General features: G+C 44.3%; 1 protein-coding gene across 2 annotated transcripts in view; it reads right to left on the bottom strand.

The window, feature by feature from the left end:
• LOC118358294 (A disintegrin and metalloproteinase with thrombospondin motifs 18-like) overlaps nt 1-23470 on the bottom strand; it is a 48955-nt gene that overhangs the window by 19703 nt on the left and 5782 nt on the right. Inside the window, exons 4-12 of one of the 2 annotated variants that reach the window (XM_035735942.2) lie at nt 11894-12161; nt 11199-11398; nt 10929-11012; nt 10670-10820; nt 9727-9832; nt 8607-8744; nt 8314-8467; nt 7252-7347; nt 6458-6606 (exon numbers count right to left, since the gene is read on the bottom strand). In XM_035735942.2, the coding sequence (XP_035591835.2) occupies nt 6458-6606; nt 7252-7347; nt 8314-8467; nt 8607-8744; nt 9727-9832; nt 10670-10820; nt 10929-11012; nt 11199-11398; nt 11894-12161 (1346 nt within the window). Of the gene's footprint in view, nt 1-6457; nt 6607-7251; nt 7348-8313; nt 8468-8606; nt 8745-9726; nt 9833-10669; nt 10821-10928; nt 11013-11198; nt 11399-11889; nt 12162-23470 lie in introns of those variants that run through there. The other variant, XM_052480263.1, reaches the window with a different exon arrangement.

Genomic DNA, 23470 nt, shown 5'->3' on the forward strand with positions numbered 1-23470 from the left:
AAGAGAATAAATGAAACAGTCCTGTCAGGTGCAGAAAACAATAAACAGAAAATAACTACCCACAACAAATAGGTGGGGAAAAACTACCTAGGTATGGTTCCCAATCAGAGACAACCATAGTCAGCTGTCCCTGATTGAGAACCATACCCGGCCAAAACAAAGAAATACAAAACATAGAAAAAGGAACATAGAATGCCCACCCCAAATCACACCGTAACCAAACCAAAATAGAGACATAAAAAGCTCTCTAAGGTCAGGGCGTGACACTTCTGACTTCAACTGTATGTGCATTAGTAGACTGTGTTAAAATGCCAACCAACTCTGGCTGATGCCACCCAACTCTGGGAAATATTATTGGATTTCATTGCCAAGATCAAATATGTAATCGAACAAAACAACATCAGCCCAGACACTAAACAGCAAAGCAACACAGGACTTATAAAAACATCTCATACCACTAACTCCTATCAAACCACACTCAGCGAAAACGTTACGTGCATGATTTTCAGCATCAAAGCGGGCACACATTCCATAATATATTTTACTGTCAACACTTATCTGAGCAGAGCTTACACAGAGAAAAGCATGTGCTGATAACAGTGGATTGTTACATAGAAAACCTGGAAGGCAAACCTCTTTCTGGTGCATCCCGGAGCTGCCAGGAAGGCCCAGAATGACAGGCTCTATTACAGGTGTCAGTGTCAACCTCCTGTTTTTCAGAGCACCTCTCATTTTGTGTGCAGAGATCTGGGCCCGAGCTCCCAGTCTGATCCTATTAAGGCTTAGGAATGGAGACACATAGGCCCATATGTTAGACTGCTTATGAGGGACGCAGACAACCAGACGTTGTCGGGGTTCTAACATGGGTTTGGGTGCTACTTTTTTAATTCAGGGAGATGAGATGCAGTAAAGGATCGTTAACTACATTCAGCCGCAGGCTCCTTTTTTCTTTAGTGGATAGTCAGGGGACAGGAACTTAATTACAAATCATTTGTAGCTTGCAAACGGACCGCAAGAAGCCCAAACAAATATAATATTTGACTAAAACATAATAATTTCAAACCTTGCTTACATTCTTATGAGATCACATATATCTCTCTATTATGCGTGGGAATACTTTTGAACAGATTTTTGTTTAATTAAATCACTTGGAGCTGATTTGCTGGTGTTTTATAGTCTATTAGGTTAAACAATTGCATTTAAAAACTATATATATATATATATGACATTTCCAGAAAACTTGGGGTGGCCAAATAAAATCACACGCGGGCCAAATTCATTCCCACGGGCAGGCAGTTGGGGGACCCTGCAGTACAGTATCTGACCCCCTACTCGGTAGATTGAAAAAAACTTTTGGGATAGCTGGGGGGGGGGGTGCCAGCCAAGTTTATCTTCTTGTTATACCTTTTTTTCTTTTCTTCTCACTCTCTCTCTCAACAGATCCTATACCTCCAGCATCGCAGAGGGACGATAAATCTCCCGGCGACAGCAACTTCAGTGTCCAAACTTCAGTGGACTAGAGGTCATCCTGTCTGGCTAGTCATCACCTGCTCTCTCCCTTCCCCCTCCTTGTCCTCCCTTCTCTCATCCTCCTCCCTGTCCCTCACACAACGAACACCCCTCGACCTCCTACTTTGCTGCCCTGCTTCCTCCCCAGTTCCAGCCTGCAGTTCCAGGACCTGGGCCTCCCTGCTGGATCACACTCCCCTCTGTGCGGTGCGGAGCCCCCAATGAGCCCTACTGACCTCTCCCCTCAGGGCCTACTGGGCCTCCCCTATACCATGCTGCAGTTAACCCAGGGCTCTGCAATCTGACAGCATCACAGGCTGCACACGCTGTCAATAACTGCTGTGTTTTAACCTTTGCAAAGCATCTTTCAGAGCCTGTCAGATGCTGTCGTGAAACAGGCAATCTGATCATCTCCAATCCCATGCTAGCTTATAAAGGGTCTTGCCATCAAACCCCAATTTATAAAGGATCTTACCATCAAACACCAACTTATAAAGGATCTTACCATCAAACACCAATTTATAAAGGATCTTACCATCAAACACCAATTTATAAAGGATCTTACCGTCAAACACCAACTTATAAAGGATCTTACCATCAAACACCAATTTATAAAGGATCTTACCGTCAAACACCAACTTATAAAGGATCTTACCGTCAAACACCAACTTATAAAGGATCTTACCATCAAACACCAATTTATAAAGGATCTTACCATCAAACACCAATTTATAAAGGATCTTACCGTCAAACACCAACTTATAAAGGATCTTACCATCAAACACCAATTTATAAAGGATCTTACCATCAAACACCAATTTATAAAGGATCTTACCGTCAAACACCAACTTATAAAGGATCTTACCATCAAACACCAATTTATAAAGGATCTTACCGTCAAACACCAACTTATAAAGGATCTTACCGTCAAACACCAACTTATAAAGGATCTTACCATCAAACACCAATTTATAAAGGATCTTACCATCAAACACCAATTTATAAAGGATCTTACCGTCAAACACCAACTTATAAAGGATCTTACCGTCAAACACCAACTTATAAAGGATCTTACCGTCAAACCCCAATTTATAAAGGATCTTACCGTCAAACACCAATTTATAAAGGATCTTACCATCAAACACCAATTTATAAAGGATCTTACCGTCAAACACCAATTTATAAAGGATCTTACCGTCAAACACCAATTTATAAAGGATCTTACCATCAAACACCAATTTATAAAGGATCTTACCATCAAACACCAATTTATAAAGTATCTTACCGTCAAACACCAACTTATAAAGGATCTTACCATCAAACACCAACTTATAAAGGATCTTACCGTCAAACACCAATTTATAAAGGATCTTACCATCAAACACCAACTTATAAAGGATCTTACCGTCAAACACCAACTTATAAAGGATCTTACCGTCAAACACCAATTTATAAAGGATCTTACCGTCAAACACCAATTTATAAAGGATCTTACCATCAAACACCATGTTGCCATATTTATCAGGACTGTAAATGTATTTGATCTGCCAGGTGATTGCTGTGTTCAGAGGGGATTCCCTCGCGACAATTGTATTTTTATTTTACAACCCCTGCAAAGTATGTATGTTAGGTAGCTATAAAACATTTGAAACTGTCTTCAAGTCTTCAAACAAATAATGTTTGCTGAATATAATTGCATAATACATTGCATGTTCTGTTGTTTTTGAGGAGAGAACATATTCGACCCTAATCTGTAAACTACACGGGGATGTTACAGTCTGAGAGCCAAAACAAGTGGGCAGATTGAGGGTAATCCATCTTCAGAACCACAGATTATACCAAGAGGGGGCTGCCAAAATAATCTGACTGATTGCTTAAAATACACTCTCCTGTTCTCACGGATCAGAGCTGAAATGTGATTTAAGGGGACAAACAGATCCAACAGTCCAGTGGTGAAATGGAAGACACTGTGCTCAGAAGGGAATTTATAGATGATTCTAATATTGTAATGGACCACAAACTGTCAGAAACACACAGAGTAGTCAGCAAAGAAGTAAAGTACCATAAATATCATTGCTCCATACTGTACAGATGTAGGACCTTAATTTGAGCCCGTTTGCTATAGCAGGAAAATAATCCTGCCGCAAGAGGAAATGTAAACTATTATGTGGATTATAATTCATTGACATTTGTGTAGGAGTTGATGCATTTTTTCGTGAGGGAAAATCTAGTCTGTAGTTTAAATGGAAATTACAAATTACAATATAAACATCAAATACAATACAATTTACATTTCCTGAAACAGCGTGATCAAATTAGGATCCTGTAGGATCTGTAGGTAAACTGACCCGTGACAATTTATAGGTCATGATTCGCCATGATTCCCAATTCGCAACATCAACCAAGATTTAGCGTCTGCTTCTTACTAAAAATACCTCTTTATTGCCCCCCCCAAAAAAAAAAATCAACATGACTCATAAAGTGGATTATACTGACTGTATAATGTGCATCATGAGGGTCGTGAGGCTGGTCCAGGCAATCAGGTACAGCAGAGAGGACAGCACCTCACCAACAGCAGTCCTCCAACACAGCCTGTTGACTGGACAGAATGTTGGGGGAGAGGGAGAAGTCGTTTCTAATTCTCTGCTGAGGCACTAGAGGGTTTCCCTCTTGTAGCATAGATGTTTTGTTGTTGCTTTGTCTGCATGTATTTATTTGAGGTAACAGTAAAACCCATTGAGACGTTACGCTATTAACGAAAAGAGACACGTACGTATGTAAGTGAGGAAGATAAGGTGGACTTCCCAAGCCAGATAGTTTCCACACAGGGACAGCAATGGGACACCTGTGCCTGGGAAGGTTACTCTATCCTGCCTGTGCTGAGAGGAGATATCCTCCATCAACCTGCTGCAACTGCTGGGAGGAAAGACCTGGGCTTACGCCATCAGACTCACACACAAACACACACACACACATACACACTAAACTGTCCTGGAAATCCTATCTGCCATTACATTTCTAAATCATAGCCTTGTTAAGTTACATTTCTCGATCATAGTCTAATTGGTGTGGCTAACGGATCGTCTTACTCATCAAAATCACAGAACAGAGAAATCAGTGTCCTCAACACACTCGAAAGGTTTGAGTTAAAAGTCTATCCTTGATGCAATCAAAGTGGTTGAGTGCCTGGATGTTATCCAATAGGCATGATTACATCCCATCCTGCAAGACACAAACCTGAGAACAAGCCAGATGCTAAGATATCTAAGCCACCTGTCCATCAATAAAGGCCCTCCTTCTTTCAGCTCCTCGTCCTTTTCTCAAGCAGCCAAGCCCTCCGAAGCCAAACCTGCCCTCAGGGGGACTTGTAAATCTCAAATTAATCCAGAATCCAAAGGTCAGATGCAATCTGGCTCTACTTGAGGTTTCACATCAATGTGACTACTAGTGGGAGTACCATGCAACAAGCACACAAAGTCTGACATCAACCAGACATATTATGAGAACAATCGAGCTAAGAGACATATAGCACACAGAAGATCTAACTGATAAGCTAAAATGAGCCTGAGAATTGTATCTAGTGTTGGGGCATTTGTGTGCTACATCTCTATATTTACATCTGTGTGTGTGTTCAGTGTCTGCCTCGGCTATGAATGCTAGAAGAAGACTAGGTTTGTGTTGCCCAGGGAAGTCAGAAGATTGGGCGAGTAGCTTGAAGCAGAGCATTGAGTAGCGCTGTGAGCTGAGCAGGTTAAACTGGCACGAGAGAGAACCCTTCTGGCCTGCTGTCTTTTTGTAGACTGACAGATAATAGTGTTTAATGGGCTGACAGCCAACTGGCAGGCAGCCAGGCAGGCCACGCTCTCAGGTGCTCAGTTTGTAAGTCAGGGGGAGCTGACTGGCAGGAAGGCCACATTCACCTGTCCAAATCCAACCCTGTTCTGTTTGCACAGAGCAGACACTGTATGTGGAGCTCTTCATGTGTTCTATGGTAGTGCTGGTAGAGACTTAGCGAAGACAAGCTACAGCTGAGGTAAAATGTGGCTAATCATGCCTCAAGCTCATCTATCCACCAGCCGTCTTGTATGGAGCGTTACCTCTGCCAGACAAGGTAAAGTTCCTCAAAAGAGGGAGATGTAACTATCCCAGTAACAATCCTCTCTGGGGTATGACCAGGAGTTGTTGAGTTCACCCAGTGCAAATCTAGGCTTGTTATGGTAGGAGAGAGTGGGGTAAGTTAAGCCAAAGGGGTAAATTGAGCCATCCTTGTACACAAAATATATTAATCGACCAAATATTTCGACCAAACATAATTTCATGGAGTCACGGAAAAAGTGGTAAGCAAGCTAGGTCCAAAAAAACGTGATTTTCACCAAGTCAAATTAATTTAGTGTGTTAGACGTTACAAGTAGATATTTTTAAGACTGTTTTATACACCAGTTGGGGTCTCTATAAGTGTGAATATGAGGTCCTAAACCTAGCATGAAAGTGCATCCTTGTAGCTGTGTGGGCTAATATTGTCAAAATGGGGTAAGTTGAGCCAATAGTCGAGCCAAGGGAAAGTTGAGAAAATGTTTCTATTTCCGTCACAGGCGTAGTAATGCAAGGCATTATCACTGGGATATGAGGTAACAACAGGGCCTAGCCTATGTTAATTTGTAGACGGCTTAACTTACCCTGTAGTTCTGCTAAGATAACACTTTTTTGGGACAAGCTAGGTTTTCAAAACTATCATTTATACCTGAATTCTAATTATTTTCAGGGATACACAGCATCCAGAAATATATGTAGATATATTTGTTAAAAATAATACTATATTTCCCGTGACAGAGTGATACCACTTAGCCCTAGTAGGCTATGCATTAAAATAGCCCAGAGTGAGATTCTAAATTAGCAGTGAACTCTTATGACCCCACCTGACCCCCTAGTATGGCTAACAGTACTGTACCTGGGGCTGGTGCAGGATCGCTCCCTGTACATAACCCCTCCCCCACAGGTCCTGGAACAGTCCGACCACTCAAACCATCCTGACCACTGACCGTTGACAGCTCTCGGACCGTGGTCACCATACTTCACACACTGGCCTCGCCGACACCACTGTTGAAAGAGGAGAGAGAGAGAGAGAGAGAGAGAGAGAGAGAGAGAGAGAGAGAGAGAGAGAGAGAGAGAGAGAGAGAGAGAGAGAGAGAGAGAGAGAGAGAGAGAGGGATAAAGATAAATATAAAGAAAGAGAGGGAGAGAGAGAGAGACAGAGATGAGGGGGAGGATGAGGGCGGGATGGACAGAAAAAAAATTAAAATGTTGAGTTAGTATCGGTGGTAGGATCTTTGGCTTGCCCCAACGCTGAGGTTCCTGGTTTGGGTGAATGCCCAGCACCACACCTGGAGACCTAGGCCTATCTGAGCCAAACCACACACTCACACACATCACCACCTTTCTCTCTCTCCCACTATCATCTTTCACTGCGGAAAAAGAATAGGAGCCTTGTGTTCTTAGGGGACATTTAACAATGCACAAAACGCTCCTGCAGGTGTGTGCATATGTGGATTTGTGAGGGAACCTGTCTTTTGTGCTGGTGCTTTGTACCTTGGGCATTTGTGTACGCGTCCCTGTGTGTGCTTTTACGTCTATGTGTGTCAAAACGCGTGTTACATTGAGTGATACTGATAGATGGAAATCCCTGTCTCCTCCCATCCCGTTCACGATGGGCGACATTGCCATGGAAACAGATGGTACACTTACCAGGTCAGTCCCACAGCTGGTGCCTTCGGCGGCGGGCATGAACTTGGTCTCACACCGGTGACCTGTCCTGTGGCACCACAGTGACTTACAGATGTCCTGCCGAGTGACCAGACACACCAAACAGTGAGTCCAGCATCTGCCTCCCCTCATCAGAACAACACCACTACAACACCAACACCCCACTGCCATGGTTACAAGCAATAACCCCCCCCCCCCATTTCCAAAAAAACTGTCAAAACCAATCATTGCATTCCCTGAAACACGCTATTCATGTATCTTTTATTCCTTCCCACAATGCAGCGGTAAGTATGGATAGATGAGGCATTGGGAGCCAGGCAGTGGACCTGTGCCACGCTGGCGTGCCGCCCGATTGCATCTGGCAAACAGTTAGCGAGACTGGGGTTATGAGGGATCTGGTCCCCCCGTGCTAATCTAGCTCTGCAGCAGACTGACTGAGCTAGTGTGCCACGGCCAGCCGTATGGGCAGAGCACGCGGCTAATTAGCTCTCCTCTGCACCGTGCGAAATGACTGCAGAATCCCAACAGGGGGAAGAAACACAGGGAGGCAAACATCCCAAATCCTTGTTAATTAGGATGTGGAGTCACCTACGTCGAGGTTCAGGAGACGGGTTCAAACTTAGGACGGGTTCAGGAGAACACAAAAGGTTGTATGGGGGCTATGCAATGGCTCAGCCTATACCATGAGCACTAATCCTACAGATGGACTGATGTGGATGTTGATTTCCCACACACAACCTCCCTTTCTTGACCCGTTCCTTATTCATGCTGGATTTGCATGTCAATGCATGTCTTGTTGAATGTAGTATAGTGGAAGGTTAAAGAGGCCCATTTCCTTAGGGTTGTGTTCAAGTCTGTTGGACCCGTTTTGAATACTGTAATTGGAGGTTAAATACGGCTGTTTTGAACATATAATGGTTTGTCCCACAAAGATCATGCAAATGAGATAATACTGGGTTAAACCCTACCTATGTTTCCCAGTAGCACACTTGTCAAACAGCTTCGTGCGACCCACTAACGAATGTGCCTTTCAGTGTCAGGTACCTTGACAAAGTCCAGGTTGCACAGTTTAGCCTTGGAGCCGAACTGCCACTTGCACTGTGTGTCAGCATCATAAAGCTGGCCTGGGAGCTTCTCTGGGTATTTATACTGCCCAATCTGCCTGGGCTCATCCACCAGACACGACGCTTGAGCTGTTCTGTGGAGTAAAACCAAGAAACACTGAACAGGACAGGGACCTATCATTAAAGACTAATAAACACAAACAGGTGCATGAGAACCACACTACATCATTACATGCATGGCAGCCATATCAGAGGTTCATTTATAAGGCTTACCCAAGGAAGCGGCTGAGGTATTGGCGACTGCAGGCAGACCAGGAGAAGACCCCGTTGTTACCTGCCAGGGTTGGAGACATGATGTTTCCTTCTGCTTTCCGACAAGGATTCCCCTCTCCATCATGGATCATCCCAAAACTGCCATAGAGACAGATAATTAAGCAGGAGAGAGAGAGAGCGAGAGAGAGAGAGACGGAGCGAGAGAGAGAGACAGAGAGAGAGAGAAAAAGAGAAAGAGAAAGAGAGACTGTTAATGTCCAACCTCTGGTCAGAACGCAACTGGTCAGGTCGGAACTCTTACCCTAGTAACCTTAAAACATTTTAGTTTTATAAAACTCATTTAAGCTCCATGGAGTGTGATGGGTCACACGTTTCTAACATAGCCTCACGTTTTGGTTGAGAAACATATCTGTTTTAAACAGGCATGTGTTGATACAGCATTAAAAACGCTTCGGTCGACCCTCCTACAGTACAGTACATAGCTGAGGTTCACTAGTCTGTAAAAGACGACGTCATCTATTTAGAAATGACATCTCCTCAATTTGTCAGTGATTAATGGTATTTGGCCTGGAAGTGGTTTTCATCTCAACAATGTGCAAATTCTGGGAATGATTCCTATTAATTTGACCAACGTGATTGAGCCATTGAAAATTACAGGAATTCTGACATGTTACCAGCTCGGCGTATCGAAGGAACAGCTTCTTTCCCGTTTGTGTTGAGAGAGTGCCAAGCAGACAAAGGGCTTTACCGTAATAATTCAAATATCAAATGTCAAGTATAAACAGCCTCTTATCTCGATGGAAACGTGTAAACACAAACCGAGCATACCCATCGCCTGTGGCACTTCATATGGTTTCACATGTTGTCATGGATCAAATTAAGTGCTTTGCTAGCGCAATGCTATTGCTTCGGTCTGCATTTTTTGTTGCTTTAAATGGATTCATCCTTCTTTGATGTGGCACTGTAAATTAAAGCCATCACGTCGCAACTATATAGTAACAAGTTCATCGCCTGTACTAGGTGTTCTCCTGTTCGCCTAAAATATATGGGGGTCCATTCTGCTCTATGTGAAGGTAAAGCTAATGGCTAGCGCTAATAGCGAGGGCATTGCTGGACTTACTTGTGGCCTGATTCATGAGCGATGGTGAAAGCTAAGCCCAGTCCTGTGTCTTCATTAATCGTACAGCTCCGGTATTTACTACACATTCCACTTATAGGAGCAAAACCTGCAGAGATAAGCAGAGGAAGAGGGAGAAGGAGAGGAGGAGAGGTGTAAAGTTAAAGAGTGTTGTCGGGGAGATATCAGGCTCAAATATGTATTCATACAAAGCTACTATGTCTATCTACAAAAACCGCCAGACAACATAACTGTTCCGGGAGAAGGAAGGCCGTAGGCAGTGTTACAAGACAAACTTGTTTTCTTTTTACTATCGCCAACCTCAAAAATTCAAATCCTGCTTTTAGAGTGAGCCAAGACCGCTGTTACATGGCAATAAATGCAGCCTTTACGGTTTAATTGGTCCACGGACAGCGTGAACACTTTGTATAGTAGCATGAAGGCTGTGGGTTGAGTTACAAAGAGCATATTTAAATCAAGGCCTTGTTTGCTCCTCATACTGTACGTCCCAAAGTGCATACTTGTGGTTTAGGGCCATTGAGACTAATTAATTACAGTTGGCTGATGCTTCAGTTTTAACTGATCTGACAATGCTGCCAATCGTTCACACTATTGAAGAGAAGGACAGAACGGGATGGGTGTAAGATGTGTGTGGGTGTGTTCATGTATGTGCGTGTTAGTGCGTGCGCTCATGTATGCATGGCTGTACTGTAAGTGTGTGTTTGTGAGTTTTGACAAGGGTGTATTTAGTGCAGGTGAAATCCCTTGCCGGATTCCAGGCAGAGCATGTAGGATCCCGCCCACCCTGGAAGTGACCCCATGACCTCTGGTGCTGTCTAATCCCCCAGCAGCACCATGACTAAGGGCTCTAATCTCCAACAGGGGCCCTGGATGACCTGCTTCACCCCCCCCCCCCCCCACCATCCCCCCTGGGGTGAGACCTTACCCAGGGTGTCACATGGCTCATTCTTCCAAGAGCAGATGTCCAGGCCGGTGAGGAGCACAGCATGGTCGTGGCGCTTCCCGATCAGGCCCGACTGCCACTGGCAGAAACTGTTGAGAGACTGGTCAGCGTGGTGGTTGATGGACAGGCCGAGCTGGGGAGGAGACAGAGAGGAAATAGATCATAAAGGGAGACTGGAGAATTCATGACATTGTGGAGGCTGGTGATTTTATTGTCAGGCACTCAGATCGATGTGACTCACTGGATCTTGCTCTAGAAGAAGCAGGCTGACCACCACAATGTTGATATCAGTTCCGATGGTGCCGTCTTTGAAAAGGCTGGAAACCTAAAACATAACATTTTGGTTCAAATGAACCGTTGCTTAACATTTTGTGTGAAATAAATACATAAATCATGACATTCATTGTTGGTCAAGGATTAGGCCAGGGTTTTTCTTCAGGATAAAACCTACTTTGGGATATGTTACATGACTGATGACTGACTGACGGACTGTTGTCCCTCCCCTGCTCACCATGTTCATAACAGTGAGGACGTAGGTGGTGACGTTCTCTCTGCCGTGTTTCTCCAGCATCTTCCTGTCTGCCACCACCAGCGTTTCCACATTCAGGCCGCCCACCTTGTTAGATGTGATGGGTGATCGCTTCGCCCTGCCTGGGAGCTCAAACTCATCAGGCATGACGAGACGATCCTCAGCAGGGGGCTTGGGAGTGTCTGCAGAGATATGGTAGAGGGATAGAGGGCAGGTAGGGAGGGATAGAGATATGAAGAGAGAGAAAGAGGAGACAGGGGGAAAAATGCTTTGAAAAGGATCTCAAATGACAGCTCCTCCGTTTTCCTGGACCTTTCCCTGATAAGACCACGGGGCCGGCAGAGAGTTGAAAGAGCAGGAAATATTTCACTTCTCAAGCTGCTTGCGTGTATTCATTTCAATAAAGACCAGCTACTTTATACCCTACACTATCTGAGCGCTTTTTCCTTCTAAGTGCATTATACACATTACAACATAAACAATCAGTAGTGGGACATTTTGACCTTTATTTTATATTTGTTATTGCACTGTTATCGTTCTGTTTCTGTGATAAAACCACACTACTATCAACTCTACTATCACTGTCCTGTGCAAACAGTCCCACGTGACTGTAATGTGTGTTTCTCATGCGAGCCAATCAAAGGCAGTCATAATAATAAGGACGTTCCCTTACATACATTGCTTGCGGCGTCCACAGAAGTGTTGTCTCTGCAGCTTCCCGTGCTGGTCGCCGTGGTGATGCTGATGATGGTGCTGCAGATATGGGTTGTCAGGTTGCGAGCTGTGGATAGATCCCTGGCCACCATGGACTTTGTGTTCAGCCGAGCGTTTGTAGACCACGTGTGGGTGGTGTCCACTCGGGGAGCTGTAGTTGTGCTCTGCAGCTAAGTGCTGTGGCAAGGGGGCGATGAAGTACTCCTCATCAGACATCCGGATCAGACCTGACTGGAGAGCACAGATACCCCTGGGCATTAGATGTATTCATCAACATTAAACATTCATTATGGGGGATGATGGTGAGAGTCGGGTCAGTAATAAGTCATGTAGATTGGCATGTGTTAAGGAATGGCGTAAGTAAGAGGTCTGTCAGCAGTTCTTGGATAAGGCCTGAAGGGACATAAAAATAGCGAGGAGTCATCTCAAACCAGACACAGACACAAGAAACCCTGGGACAAGGTGCTGTCTCCATAGGTGTTTCCTTAGGTCAGGCTCCCACAGGGATGTGACTTACTGTCTGTCAGGATGATAGAACAGGGTATCAGAGGTATTCTGGGGCAGCTGCTCCTCAACACAGGATTCCTAACCCAGAAGGGTAGTGGTTTCAGAGACCACCTCGCACCAACTTTTACAATGTAAAGGGGTTGCCGTGAATTTGACAGTAACTTACAGGCAGTTCAGTGGCAAGTACAATTATGTATGTCATATTGCAGTACACCAACTGTAATATAAATATGGTATCAAAGCAAGTACTGTGTAACGACACACAGTACAATGCTGCAGAATTGACTGTATTATACTGTACAAAAGTCAATGCTACCGTAATCAGAATGAATGAATGGATAAATGAAATTCATTGAGGGGGGGGGGTTTGTATTTCACTGTAAAAATATGTATTTATGCATATTTGGTGTTTTATATCACTTGCCTTTCTTAGATAACGGCTTTCAAACTGGCAACTACAGGGCAAAATAGACCAAACGGACAGGACACACCAAAGGTTCAAGACTTGCTGCCACTGCAATCTGTCCCCTATACATTTTAAATTGATGGGGTACTATAACCACATTGGAGTTAAATTTGTACAGCATTCTCACTCATGGGTGCAACAAATATAGCCTCTTACAAGAAATGTCTCAAAATATGTTAATGAGCCATTAACAACAATTCTATGCACCCCAAAAGGTTTTTGGCCTTCCAAAAGATACGGTACCCAAAAGTGAAAACATGAAACAGATCAAACTTTTTGGTCCTTTAAAAACCTGCTGTAAGTAAAATATTGTGTGCTATAGCTTGGAAAATAAATAAAATGACAACATAATGTTTGTTTCCAACATTTGGGCTGTTTTCCTAAAGAAGTTAAATCCGCCTGGTGTTTTGTTTCCTTGCAACGATACTAACTAGTATTGAGATACTTGTATCGTCCCGGCCCTTGTATTGTAAAGCCTGTCGTCGGAAGGAGTGGACCAAAGCGCAGCGTGAAAAGTGTTCATTATCAAAAAAACACTCGAAGAAAGTAACAAAATGAAAGCGAACAGTTCTGTCAGGTAACAGAGACTAAATAGAAAACAACTACCCACAAAACACAGGTGAGGAAAAAGGCTACCTAAGTATGATTCCCAATCGGAGACAACAACAGACAGCTGCCTCTGATTGGGAACCACACTCGGCCAAAAACAAAGAAATAGGAAACATAGAATGCCCACCCTAATCACACCCTGACCTAACCAAATAGAGAAATAAAACAGCTCTCTAAGGTCAGGGCATGACAAGTATTCTAGGAACAGTACCTCTCAAACACGGCCATAGAAAAACTCCTGTGCACAACCTAAGTACTGCTAGTTGCCATGGATACAGCTGTCAGATCCAGTGTAAAACATATAAAGTAGCATGATGCAAGACAGCTTTATAGATGATAGTGAGAGTGATAGTGAGAGCAGTCAGAGTGTAACTGGTCAAAGGTTGTTAGAGAAGTTCCTGACTAGTAGTGTCTAAAATGTTTGCAGGTCAACAGAAACAACAACCCAAAGTGAAAAAGTTCCTTTTGAACAGACCTCTGACAGAAACTGTTCTTTAATTAATCAGCTCTTCATTTAAAGGATTCCAATACACTCCAAAGAAAGCAATAAAGTGTTGAGACAACCTTTTCGGAGTCTGCCTGTAAAAACTCATTAAGGAGGGAGACCATTACTCTTCAAGCATCAGCATGGTCCTGTTGACGGAGCTAGAACTGGAGGGGGCTGAATCAATTTGATTAGCGAAAAGAGCCGAACACAGCCACATTCACTTTCCCTTTACATGTTAGAGGAGGGCCACGATGTATGAGATAGCCTCTCTATGGAACCCTGTCAGCAAGCCAACAACTGATTGAAAAGATCCAATATTGTCTCTTTGTCATCCTTCGAGGCAGATAGCTAGGCTTTTCTTCAACACCCTTCGTTCCCTGTGGAATGTGTGTGTGTGTGTGTGTGTGTGTGTGTGTGTGTGTGTGTGTGTGTGTGTGTGTGTGTGTGTGTGTGTGTGTGTGTGTGTGTGTGTGTGTGTGTGTGTGTGTGTGTGTGTGTGTGTGTGTGTGTGTGTAGTTTGTTGATTGCATGGAGCAATAGGTCTCAAAAGTGACAATATCCTTTCATAAATTAGGCAAAGGTCAATCAAGAACAGAACATAAGGCACCAAGCTACTGTAACACCTCTGAAAATGCATTTGACTTACTCACTAGTCAGCTTGACAGTTTGACTTACTCACCATAGGCTGACAGTTTTATTTATACTGAAAATAAATATAAACGCAACATACAACAATTTAAACGATTTTACTGTTCCCGTTCATATTGTCACACCCTGATCTGTTTCACCTGTCTTTGTGCTTGTCTCCACCGCCCTCCAGGTGTCACCCATCTTACTAATTCTCCCCAGTGTATCTATACCTGGATCGATGGGAGGCTTCGAGGAAGTAGGAGGGAGAGGGAATCTGTGCCCTGTCGCCCTCATTCGCCCTTGATTCCCACCTTGCCTCCGAAGAATCCCGGAGACCCCGAAGTCTACATGTACGAGTGAACCCGAAGTCACCCGAGTTCTCTCTGGAATCACAGAGGGCTGCCGAGGACTCCTTCGGAGTCCAGGCACCTGGGCAGGGCTAGATTGACTCCGGCTGAGCGCTTATGCCGACTCCACACCCAGAGTTGTCTATATTGTGGAGTTACGGGACATTTCGTAGCGACCTGCACATTAAAAACCCAGGCTCATCAAGAAGGGGCAAGTACTCTGATGGACCATATGGATAACTTTTCCTCTCCCCTTACTCGCACCCCTTTCCGTGCCATCCTGCTGTGAGGGAATCAGTCGAAATCTCTTCGGGTACTCATCGACTCTGGGGCCGATGAGTGTTTTTTGGACGCTAACCTGGCATCCGAGCTGGGCATCCTCACACATCCCCTCTCCATTCCTATGGATGTTAGAATGCTGGACGTGCGCTCTATAGGCCGGGTCACTCACAATACCACTCCCATCAACCAGGGAACCACAGTGAGGCAATCCAATTTATGCTGATTAAGTCTACTTAGGTATTGGGATTCTCTTGGCTCCAAAGACATAATCCCATCATAGACTGAACTGCTGGTGCCATTATGGGCGGCACGGCCATTGTCTGAAGTCAGCGCAGCCTTCCCAGGGACGTCTTCCTGTGGGCTCGGTAGTTGCCCCAGACCTCTCCTCCATTCTCGAGTATCCCAGGACCAGGACCTCTGGGAGGTTTTCAGTAAGGCCCGGGCCACTTCACTTGCTCCCTACAGCTCTTTTTTTGTGGAGAAGGGCACAACCCTGCGCACATGCATTGACTACCAGGGCCTCAATGACATCACGGTGAAGGATCGTTACCTGCTACCACTCATCGCCTCGGCCAACTGCCTTCTCTGTGTCCAACAGCCAGTTGGAGCGAGCCAATCAAGAACTGGAGATGACTCTTCACTGCCTTGTCTCCGTCAAACCCAACCACCTGGAGCCAGCAACTTGTGTGGGTTGAATACGCCCTCCACACCCTCCACTGCTCTGCCACTCATTACCTGTATTAACTGCACCTGTTTGAACTCGTTACCTGTATAAAAGACACCTGTCCACACACAATCAAACAGACTCCAACCTCTCCACAATGACCAAGACCAGAGAGCTGTGTAAGGACATCAGGGATAAAATTGTAGACCTGTACAAGGCTGGGATGGGCTACAGGACAATAGGCAAGCAGCTTGGAGGGAAGGCAACAACTGTTGGCGCAATTATTCAAAAATTGAAGAAGTTCAAGATGATGGTCAATCACCATCGGTCTGGGGCTCCATGCAAGATCTCACCTCGTGGGGCATGAATGATCATGAGGAAGGTGAGGAATCCGCCCAGAACTACACGGCAGGACCTGGCAATGACCTGAAGAGAGCTGGGACCACAGTCTCAAAGAACCATTAGTAAAACACTACGCCGTCATGGACGCAAGGTCCCCCTGCTCAAGCCAGCACATGTCCAGGCCCATCTGAAGTTTGCCAATGACCATCTGGATGATCCAGAGGAGGAATGGGAGAAGGTCATGTGGTCTGATGATACAAAAATAGAGCTTTTTGGTCTAAACTCCACTCGCCGTGTTTGGAGGAAGAAGAAGGATGAGTACAACACCAAGAACACCATCCCAACCGTGAAGCATGGAGGTGGAAACATCATTATTTGGGGATGCTTTTCTGCAAAAGGGACAGGACGACTGCACCGTATTGAGGGGAGGATGGATGGGGCCATGTATCGCAAGATCTTGGCCAACAACCTTCTTCCCTCAGTAAGAGCATTGAAGATGGGTCGTGGCTGGGTCTTCCAGCATGACAACGACCCGAAACACACAGCCAGGGCAATTAAGGAGTAGCTCCGTAAGAAGCATCTCAAGGTCCTGGAGTGGCCTAGCCAGTCTCCAGACCTGAACCCAATAGAAAATCTTTGGAGGGAGCAAAAAGTCTGTATTGCCCAGCGACAGCCCCGAAACCTGAAGGATCTGGAGAAGGTCTGTATGGAGGAGTGGGCCAAAATCCCAGCTGCAGTGTGTGCAAACCTGGTCAAGAACTACAGGAAATGTATGATCTCTGTCAATGCAAACAAAGGTTTCTGTACCAAATATTAAGTTTTGCTTTTCTGATGTATCAAATACTTATGTCATGCAATAAAATGCAAATTAATAAAAGAAAATGTGATTTTCTGGATTTTTGTTTTAGATTCTGTCTCTCACAGTTGAAGTGTACCTATGATAAAAAAAATACAGACCTCTATATGCTTTGAATGTAGGAAAACCTGCAAAATCGGAAGTGTATAAAATACTTGTTCTCTCCACTGTATATTTTATTATTAAAATACCTTTAGATCATTAGCCCCTCGGCTGTTCATCTTCTGTTTCCCCGTACCCTCCGTATTCATCCCACTTTTCATGTGTCTAGGATTAAACCTGTCTCAGAGCCCTTTGTCTCCTGTTCCCAGGCCCACCCCTCTCCCCCAAAGAGATATGCATATTATTAGTATATAGTATATATTAGATTTTATATATATATATATATTAGATTTGGATAGAAAACCCTCTGAAGTTTCTAAAACTGTTTGAATCATGTCTGAGAGTATAACATAACTTATTTAGCAGGCGAAACCCCGAGGACAAACCATTCAGATAAAAAAAATTGAGGTCACTCTCTTTTCATTGGGGCGGCAGCGTAGCCTAGTGGTTAGAGCGTTGGACTAGTAACTGGAAGGTTGCGAGTTCAAACCCCCGAGCTGTCGTTCTGCCCCTGAACAGGCTGTCATTGAAAATAAGAATATGTTCTTAACTGACTTGCCTGGTTAAATAAAGGTAAAATTAAATTAAATTGGGAATCCATTTTTCTAAAGGTCGTTCTTGCAGTTCCTACTGCTTCCACTGGATGTCATCAGTCTTTAGAAATTGGTTAAGGTTTTTTCTTTGTGTAATGAAGATGTAGCCCTGTTCAGAACGAGGGTCGCTTCAAGTGTACTGTTAGATAGAGGCGCGTGACCAGAAAGCATGCTACAGTTTGTTTTCCTCCTGTATTGAACATAGATCATCCCGTCTACAATTTTATTGATTATTTACGTTAAAAAATAACTAAAGTTGGGCCTCCCGGGTGGCGCAGTGGTCTAGCTGTGCCACCAGAGACTCAATTGGCCTAGCATCCGGGTTAGGGAGGGTTTGGCCCGTAGGGATATCCTTGTCTCATCGCACACCAGCGACTCCTGTGGTGGGCCGGGCGCAGTGCACGCTAACCAGGTCGCCAGGTGCACGGTGTTTCCTCCGACACATTGGTGAGGCTGGATTCCAGGTTGGATGCGCGCTGTGTTAAGAAGCAGTGCGGCTTGGTGGGTTGTGTTTCGGAGGACGCATGGCTTTCAACCACGAAATTGGGGAGAAAAGGGGGTAAAATTCAACAACAAAAAAAAATACCTAAAGTTGTATTACAAAAGTAGTTTGAAATGTTTTGGCAAAGTTTACAGGTAATTTTTGAGATATTTTGTAGTCACGTTGCGCAAGTTGGAACCAGTGTTTTTCTGGATCAAACGCGCCAAATAAATGGACATTTTGGATATATATCGATGGAATTAATCGAACAAAAGGACTATTTGTGATGTTTATGGGACATATTGGAGTGCCAACAAAAGAAGCTCGTCAAAGGTAAGACATGTTTTATATTTTTATTTCTACGTTTTGTGTCGCGCCTGCAGGGTTGAAATATGCTTTCTCTCTTTATTTACGGAGGTGCTATCCTCAGATAATAGCATCATTTGCTTTTGCCGAAAAGCCTTTTTGAAATCTGACATGTTGGCTGGATTCACAATAAGTGTAGCTTTAATTTGGTATCTTACATGTGTGATTTCATGAAAGTTTGATTTTTATAATAATTTATTTGAATTTGTCACTCTACATTGTCACATATCCCAGAGAGGTTTTAACAAACTTGCGCACAACATTTGAGAGAAATAAGGTTTTTGTGCATATCTGAACATTTCCGGGAACTTTAATTTCAGCTCATGAAACATGGGACCAACACTTCACATGTTGCGTTTATGTTTTTGTCCAGTGTAGTTTTGAATGAGTTCAAGTTGTGCAATTTGCAACAGCACTTCAGTTAAAGGTTTGCAATATAAGACAAGAACACAGATAACATTAATCTGGCAGCCACGACCGCATCCAAGACGTTCTAGAAGAGTTTGCTGTGCTGTGCTAGCTGAGCGTGCATTTATCGCAGTCTGTGAAATGTGTCGTGTTGCTGTAGAATGAAGAGGCTTGTGGGTTTGGTTTATTCCGCCTGGCAGAGCGACCAGACAGACAGGCTGATAAACACCCTGGCCTCTGACAGGCAATCAGTTCACTACTGTGGATGTTCATGTCAGCAGGGAAAGAGAGCGTTAGACAGCGCTGGTGAGCAGGATGTATCCACCTGGCCTCATCCACTGTGAGTTACAAACAGAGGAATAATGGTGAAATGGACTCTGTATGCATTGGCAGACTAGGGGGAAAAAATATGTATTTTCTTTTGGTCAGCACTACTATATTATTATGTATTGCCTAGTCATTCGTTTATGTGATGATGTGATTTCATGAGACAGAGAAAGAACCGAGTGAAGAGAGGTGAATGAAGAAAAATTAATTCCTTTTTCTTTGGTTTCCCCAAACCTCTGTCCTTTCTCTCATTTGATGACCAAGTTAAGCAGTTAATTCCACTCTCTGACCATGTCCGAGATCGTTGACTAGAGTGCTGAACCTCACACATTCCGTCTGGACATGGAATACCATTTAATCTCACCCCCTACTCCCCAAATCCAGCTCAAATAGCTGTGCATTGTCATCCACACCCCCCAAACCCCTCATACCCCATGACCCCTGTCCATTCTCTATGTGTGACACCCACCTCCCCCTTCACCCTCCTGATTCACATTTCCCCAGACTAGCAGGTGGCAAAGTAAACATATGCGCACAAAGGGGGAGCCATGCAGAAGCTCTTGTTGTGAAAACAGTGGCGGGCCATGGCAGACTGCCACCATGCACAGGCATCCGCTCCCAGACTCCCACCTCCTGGGACAGGACAGGGGGACAACGGGGGCACTCTGGGGAGGCCAAGTCCACCATAATCCCATCCATCTCTCTTCCCCCAGGACCTGACAGAACCACCAAACCACCTCGTATCGCTCATTCCTCCCCCGATGAGGATCAAAAGGCCCTGTGTGTGACCCAGGGGCTCTTGTCAAACTTGGTTCTGTTTCTCCCATGATAGTAATGGGCAGTAATGGCTTCGGGCGTCCGTCGATGTCTGTCAGCCTCGTTCTCTGTGTTGCTCCAGTGCTTTGTTGAGGCAGAGTGATTTCCCTTTCCGACTGATGGGTTTCAATCAAAGGAGGTTTACACTAAATGCAGTGACGTCTATTTTGGCCTAGCCACCGGGTACCTTGTGAGCCTTGCCTTCCTGTGTCACATTTTCCTCCTTGTTCTCTAACGTGACTTCGGCAGAGCCTTAGAAAACTGTGTCCAGACAGAGAGAGAATAACCGTACGGGATGTCTTCAGCACAGCTGGGCAGCCAGACCAGCCAGGACCCCTCCCTGTGAACCAGCCTTAGCTAGCCCCCGACACTGGCCATAATTTAGGAGTAGACAGTGTGAGGACAGAGAGCAAGGAGACACTGACAAACATGGTGAGGATACACAATGCTATACTGGATTTAGAAACCATTCCACTGGCTTAATAGCCACAAGACTTGAGTGCAACCCTCACTGTCATTTCATTACACTTTTCCACTGCACTGTAAAGATCTGGAAGCCGGGTCAGTCTGGTGCCTGCTCCAGCCCTTTGAACTGACGAGTTTAGGGATCTCACCAACTAACTCACAGCACACTGTCAAGCAATATAGGCCCATGCATGGATATATGGTTGCTATTTGTATAAATCTCGGCTATGCGTTACATCAATAAAGATATTTTCGGCTATTTTTTGCAGTGGTGATAGTAGTAGTAGTTCATCCCAGATGAGCCCATTTTTAACATTTGCATATGTTTTGTACAGCTACCCTGGACACCATTTTTAACATTTGCATATGTTTTGTACAGCTACCCTGGACTACGCTTGTGACATTAACAAATCTGTCAGCGACAGAATTACTCACACAGACTGAAACTGTAAAAGAGACAAAGATGGAGGAGACAAAGAACCTCTTCCAGGTTCTAACCTCTATCTGTGTACAGTCTGTTAGCAGATTAGCCTGGAATCTCGCTAGCCACTTCCTGTTGTAATGTGCCTCCCCCCCTTTAACCCACAACAAAGTTAACCAACACCCTGGAGCAAATCCACTGTTAGCTAGCTAGCGCTTCCCATTGTCTGCCAACCCCACTCACCACCTCACACTCAATTATCACACATGTATTCCATTTGTCTCAGAAACATACCACACTTTACTATAAAATATCTAATAACATCTTTGCTTGATAATGGGAGGAAATTGATTCCATCTGTCGAGATGTGGTGCGTCTCTCTTCTTGTTCTGCCTGAAATGTTTGTGAGAGTCCTGCGAAGACTAGCAGAACTGCAAGATGAAATGTAAAAGTACAACACTGAAGGGACAACATGCAAAGAAAACATAAACATACTTGTAGCCATAAAATATCAGTCATATCAGATACTAATACCTCAATGTACTGTATTTTTTTCGGGCAAAACATTTAATACATGTTTTGTTATGTATAGTGCTGTGAAATGGATGTTATTCACGATAACATACATCATCTGAAAAGTACTTGAGATGTATTGAATTTCACAGGGAGTAGAGAGACACCAGGTCCTCAGACTTCAGGGAAAGCTGGCATATTGATGTGGCAGACCTCTAGTGATCTCCTTAAATGTACACTTGTAAGAGTTACACAGATTAGAGGGAGATGTCCTCTGTTCAACCCCAGTCTACTTCTCCTCAGACCTGCAGACATCAGACGACCCCCCCACACACACATGGTTACTCTGAGGAGACAGTTTTCCGAACCCAACAGTCTACATGTTGGGAGTTGGCTAACACACCGATGGTCTCAGAGGACTTCCATAGGGAAGCTATTACGACATGACTTTGCTTTTGCTTTCATGTGGTTTTCCGAGGCCTGTGACTACATACTGTAACCTTACACATTTCGGCCATGCGTGTTTTCAGTGTTAGTACGGGACACAATTTATAGCTCGTTCCTTAGGGTCTGTCGCGGGGGAAAACGTAATTAGCTTGTCTTTGTGTAAACTGTAGCTGCTTTTAAGGCTCCCAGCCATGACATTATATTTTAAGTTAGTAAGCGCTTACATGCCGTTAAAGACTGGGAGAGATGTGTGAGAAACTCAAAGCCAGTGATTATATAGCTCTAAAACACATCTGCACTCCAGCTCAGCGTTACATGTGACCACAGTGTCGGTGAATGCAGACCAGAGCATCCACATCACTCAGCTTCTGTCAACTATGGTAAAAAGATACAGGCCATTATCAGTCCAAAATACAGCCCACTTCTGTGTGAGCGGTCTATGTCTCCATGTCTATCATTCGACCTGGCCCATAATGATTTGAGTTTGCCTCAGCGTTAGCATTGAGCATTCCACAGAGTGTGTGGCGTCACTAATTGCCTTTAAAGAGCATAGACACCCACTGAGCAACCCTTGTTCTCCAAATAAAGCAGAGGTGGGCCTGGAAACACCATGGCTAATGATGTTATACAGCCCCCTTATCAGCTGAATCGAATGGGCAAGGTTCAACTCATTTTCCTGTCAGACCAGTTGGGACCAAGCAACTTCCTCTGACAGTGGATGATGACTCTGCAGGTGGCCAAGTTGGGAAGTCCACTATTTCTGGCACTCGGTCACTCCCAAACTCACAAGAGGTCAGAAATAGAGAGAAGAAGAGGATATGAGGGGAAAAGAGAAATTGATTCAATCTTAAAGTAAATATGGGATATACTGTATAGGGTTCTGTGTTCAATTTAGCTAACACCTTTACAATTACCATTGTTTCCAGTACCCTGCCCTGAACCACAGACACGGTCACTAGCCGGCTAACATACAGTACTCCACCCTGCACCTTTGAGACCGATGCCCTTGTACAGTCATTGAACACGGGTCACTTTAATCATGTGTACATACTGTTTTACCCACTTTATATGTAGATACTGTATTCTAGTCATGGCTCATCCTATACAGCTGATTGGGGACTTTATTACGGATGAATGTGCTTTTTCATTCTGCTTGCATTTTGCATTTATATTTGATGTGTGCGTTTTCTGTCATTCCTGTAAAAGAGGCCGTGGTCTCAGTATAAGTCCCTGATAAAATAAAGGTTAAAAAAAATGTTTTTTCACTGCTATACACACCTTTTCTATTCATATACTGTCAATAACCCCATTCACATACATATATATTATTTTGATTCTGGACTCAGGTCCGGAAGCTAATTTCCTGCAATTCTGTCCATTTTGCTCCATTTTTGTACTGTGTATTTCAATC

Source organism: Oncorhynchus keta, chromosome 2 (assembly GCF_023373465.1).
Source record: "Oncorhynchus keta strain PuntledgeMale-10-30-2019 chromosome 2, Oket_V2, whole genome shotgun sequence".
Taxonomy (NCBI): domain Eukaryota; kingdom Metazoa; phylum Chordata; class Actinopteri; order Salmoniformes; family Salmonidae; genus Oncorhynchus; species Oncorhynchus keta.